Consider the following 4809-nt stretch of genomic DNA (forward strand, 5'->3'; position numbering starts at 1 on the left):
TCCTGCACCGAAGGCCCAGCAAAGGCAAAGACCAGGAGGCAGCAGCACCCTGTGCCTTCCAGAAGTGCAGGGAACAACGCGTGGGACGCCAGATGGAAGTGGGAGAGGATGGAAGTGCGCAGACCAGAAAGGCCACCCCCTCCTAAAACTCCACGGACACAACACTCTGCATGTGCGATCTTCAGACAATTCTAACTTTGTCCCACCAAACCAGTCCCGGAACAAAACACACAATGCCCTGAGATGGAAAAGATTGAAACCCCTAGAATGACTACATCTGTAATTTATCCTACCACGACTGGACTGCTGTGGAGAGCGTTTGCTGGAAAGAGGCTACAATGATTACTGAGGTTCTTAAATAAAATAATGGAATGTGACACAAGGACAAATGTGTCACCCATTTGAGGTTCCGTTGTCATAGTGTTTAAGAATTGGTATTACTCAGATGAATCAGATGCTTACAGAGAAGTCAAGCGACTCAAATAGGGAATCTGTACCCTAAAATGCAGCTCAGGAATCTCTACCCTAAATGCAGTCCAGGGACTCAGGGTCACAGACCACCAGAAGGGAGAGGGGCCCATCCACTCCTGAGTTGGCAACCATTTCACACCATTCCCAAGCACTGTCCACTCCTCCCTCCTGATGCCATGGCACATGCTGGGGCAGATAAAGACTCGCTGTGCCCTGAGCCCAAAGGAGGCCCAAGGTTCACTAATGTTCAACGGTAATGGCGCTTGAAAGAGAAGCTCTTCACAGTCTCAGATCTAACTTAGTTCTGTCTTCATCTGCTGTGGACACGTAGGAAGATGCAGTTCCATGACTGTCCCAGCAGGACAAATCAGACACATGGCTTCCCAAAGATACCATGCTCTTCAAAATCCTGGGCATATGTAAACGTCTACTTATAAATAAATACGGCTATATACCTCTAAAATTATCAAGTAAGACAGGCTGGCCCCCTGAGAAGTTGCCAGTCATCAAACCCTTGTCCAGTCTCAGGGCGTAGGAGGGAGAACTGGAACACAGTCAGTGCCTCCCACGGAGGGAGGATTTCTCCCTTCGTCACTAGTTATATTTCCAGTCATTTTTGACTGCTGATTTGCACCCCCAGGGAACCCATGTAAACAGCCTAATAAGTGCATTTCCTAGAGTTTTTCCATGCTTACATCATTATACAAAAATCGGAAAATAGATAATACAGCATACAGTAATAAGCAATACAAACGTTTCTCTAATTAAGGTGGGGGTAAGCCCCAATAATCCCATCTTAACGCTCAAAACTCTAAGTCGAACCCTCATAAATCCATATGCTCATGACTTAGCATAGGACTATGTCTTGATAATCTCATCATTAACTCAGAAACATCCTAAACTGAAAATACAGCTAATAACCAGATAATCCCATTCTAAAGTTAAAAAACGATAAGGTAAACCACTGTGGCTATGCGGCATCTGTAGTTAGATGTCATTAAATGCACATACCAGTAGAGATGGAGCTTGCAATATAAGAAATAGAAAAAAAGACTTGTCTCATGATGAAGAACTGGAAAGAATGACATCCTAAAACCACTTTTTTTCTTTTTAAATTGAGACGGAGTTTCACTATGTTGACCAGGCTGGTCTCAAACTCCTGAACTCAAGCGATCCACCAACCTCAGCCTCCCAAAGTGGTGGGATTACAGGCATGAGCCACCGCACTTGGACGAAAACCACCGTTAATACATAATCGTATAACTCTATGCCGCCAAGAGTCTTATACAAATTTCCCCAGTTTCGTTATCACACGCAGTATTTCATAAAAATTACTTCAAGTGCATTGACAAAGTTCTAGGACCTTTGGTAAGCTGCACCATATTGGATAGCAGAGTTAGTTGAGGCATGGTTCAAGTACTGGACTGTCTCTTCCAGGCTGCTTCCCCTTCTAGAAGAAAAGGTAAACGAGGAAAGCTCTGGTTTCCTGAAGAGATTCTTTCACAGGGACGACGTAGCAAAGCCTGCGTCATCTTCTTCATAAAAGAGCTTCTCAGAGTCCACCATGTGGTCCTGAATTGTTTCCTTTGCATGTCCTTCCTCCAGTGTTGCCGAGGCATCCAGCAAGGTGTTGACTGAGAAGAGAGAAGAGATTTAGAGTCTCGATGCTCCAAGGACAATCAGCACAGGATTGACATGGGACCCCCTGCTTCCAGCAGTGAATGCTCCAGAAGAGCCCTCTCGCTATAGGGACAGCAGGTAGGACACTGTCCCTATTCCCTGTCTCAAGGCACAAAACACTTACTCTCAGTGGGGTCAGCGTCATTCACTGGAACCGGCAGCGTCTTCCTCTGACACCCTTCAGCTTCTGCCTGTTCCTGTAACACACAGTGAGGAATGCTCTGGTCAGAGTCAGGAGTCCTGCAGTCCAGTACTGACCCCGACCACCAGCCAGCAAGAGACCTGCAGCGCTTCCCATCTCGGGTCTCCATGGAGATGCAGACAAACCTCTGGTCCTGCATAGCTCTTGGGCTCTGTGTGCTGGTGACTCATTGAGACATAAGTGGCATGCAGTAAATGCTCACTTTGTAAGTGTTCTGCCCAACTTTGACTACTGTATACGCCTGGGTAATTATCCCCTGATCAAGACATAGAACATTGCCACCACCCCAGAAAGTCCCCTTCTGCCCCATCTCATCAACTCCCACCCACCCTCACAGGAAATGATCACTTTCTTACAGAATTCTTACCAGCCCAAGTCTTGGCAGAAGAGTATATATGAGAGCACCCAGGAAAACCTAACAAAATGATTTATTCCAAGACTGTAAATGACCTTTGATCATTAATACTGTACCATATCCATAGTGTAATTAAATAAAACAGCAGTCTCCATGGACGCTGGAGAGACATTTGGTAAAATTAAACACCAATTCTGATCTTTTTCAGAACCTTTTAGAATAGTAGGTTGCGTTCTTGATTATGAGAATTTCTATATGAAACCAAAAGTGAACGCCATTCCTCAGGGTGACACTTTGGAGGTCTTCTCCAGAAATCAAACCAGGACCCAAATACCTGCCTTCCCTAAGCACAGCTGAACATGGTTCTGAAAGGTCTGGCCTAGGCAACAAGATGGAAAATTAAAATGAGGCGAGACTCTTGGAAGAGGGCAGACACAATAATCATTCTTTTCAATGTCATTTAAAATCCCTAAGAATGAAACTACAATACTGAAATAGAAATGTATGTTTGGAGGAAAGTTAAAAACATAGCAGATGCAATAAATTAGCAAACAGAATTACAAGGCTATCCAACTCATGCTGGATACGAAACACTAAACAGCCATAAGCAACAGGAATAATTGATTTGAAGAGGAACACAAATCACAACTCAGTTACAATAAAATACTTGACACCAAATGTTATCTCCTTTGATAAGGAAATACTGAATACTTATTTCTGAATAAATATTATGCTGAATATTATTATACTGAATAAATATACTGAATCTAGAAATACTGAATATTTTATATTCACTATTTATATATAAATTTATGTATGTATATATAGATTTTATATATAAATATATATAATAAATTATGTATTATATATAATATACATAATAAAATATATATAATTTATTTGTATATAAATTTATTAGTTTATATAATTATTGTTTATTATATAAATTCATATATTTATATATTTTTATAAACTATTTTGTAAACTAGTTCAACCATTATGGAAAACAGTATGGCGATTCCTCAAGGATCTAGAACTAGAAGTACCATATGACCCAGCCATCCCATTACTGGGTATATACCCAAAGGACTATAAATCATGCTGCTATAAAGACACATGCACACGTATGTTTATTGCAACACTATTCACAATAGCAAAGACTTGGAATCAACCCAAATGTCCATCAGTGACAGACTGGATTAAGAAAATGTGGCACATATACACCATGGAATACTATGCAGCCATAAAAAAGGATGAGTTTGTGTCCTTTGTAGGGACATGGATGCAGCTGGAAACCATCATTCATAGCAAACTATCACAAGAACCGAAAACCAAACACCGCATGCTCTCACTCATAGGTGGGAACTGAACAATGAGATCACTTGGACTCGGGAAGGGGAACATCACACACCGGGGCCTATCATGGGGAGGGGGGAGGGGGAGGGATTGCATTGGGAGTTATACCTGATGTAAATGACGAGTAGATGGGTGCTGACGAGGTGATGGGTGCAGCACACCAACATGGCACAAGTATACATATGTAACAAACCTGCACGTTATGCACATGTACCCTAGAACTTAAAGTATAATAATAATAATAAATTAAAAAATATATATAATTATATATATTATATAAATTCATATATTTATATATAAATATGTATTTATTTATATATAAATACTGAATATTTATAAAATATGTATAAATATTTATATTTATATTTATAAAATATTCAGTATTTCTAGATTAATTTTTTATTTTAAAGCGAATTGACAAAAATGCCGAGTTTTTTCAGAAGGGAAGGATGGAGGAAATCTTTTAATTGTGAATTTTATCTGGGTAAAATGATACATTTTGAAAAAGTATGGAAGAGGTGTTTGCTCTTTTGGATATTAAAAAACATTAGAAAGTTCCCATTGGAACATGCCTCACCATGGTAAGAGCCATCTATGACAAACCCACAGCCAGCATCATACTGAACGGGCAAAAGCTGGAAGCATTCCCCTTGAGGACTGGAGCGAGACAAGGATGCTCACGCTCACCACTCCCATTCAACATAGAACTGGAAGTCCTAGCCGGAGCACTCAGGCAAGAGGAAGA

The 4809-nt window shown here is 40.8% G+C and overlaps 1 protein-coding gene across 1 annotated transcript; it reads right to left on the bottom strand.

The window, feature by feature from the left end:
- Positions 1 to 1578: 1578 nt before the first annotated feature.
- On the bottom strand, positions 1579 to 2492 carry LOC112616961 (tumor necrosis factor receptor superfamily member 10D-like). The gene is made up of 2 exons (XM_025373707.1): positions 2276 to 2492; positions 1579 to 2105 (listed from the first exon to the last, which is right to left on the bottom strand). The coding sequence occupies exons 1-2, from the start codon at positions 2490 to 2492 to the stop codon at positions 1972 to 1974; spliced, it is 351 nt and encodes a 116-aa protein (XP_025229492.1). The 3' UTR covers positions 1579 to 1971.
- Between the last annotated feature and the right edge of the window lie 2317 nt (positions 2493 to 4809).

Source organism: Theropithecus gelada, unplaced genomic scaffold (assembly GCF_003255815.1).
Source record: "Theropithecus gelada isolate Dixy unplaced genomic scaffold, Tgel_1.0 HiC_scaffold_1476, whole genome shotgun sequence".
Lineage (NCBI taxonomy): Eukaryota > Metazoa > Chordata > Mammalia > Primates > Cercopithecidae > Theropithecus > Theropithecus gelada.

Coding starts and splice junctions, on each gene's coding strand:
- LOC112616961 (XM_025373707.1), bottom strand. CDS start 2,492: ATGCAGGACCAGAGGTTTGTCTGCATCTCCATGGAGACCCGAGATGGG. Junction 2,106..2,275: donor TGACGCTGACCCCACTGAGA/GTAAGTGTTTTG, acceptor CTCTCTTCTCAG/TCAACACCTTGCTGGATGCC.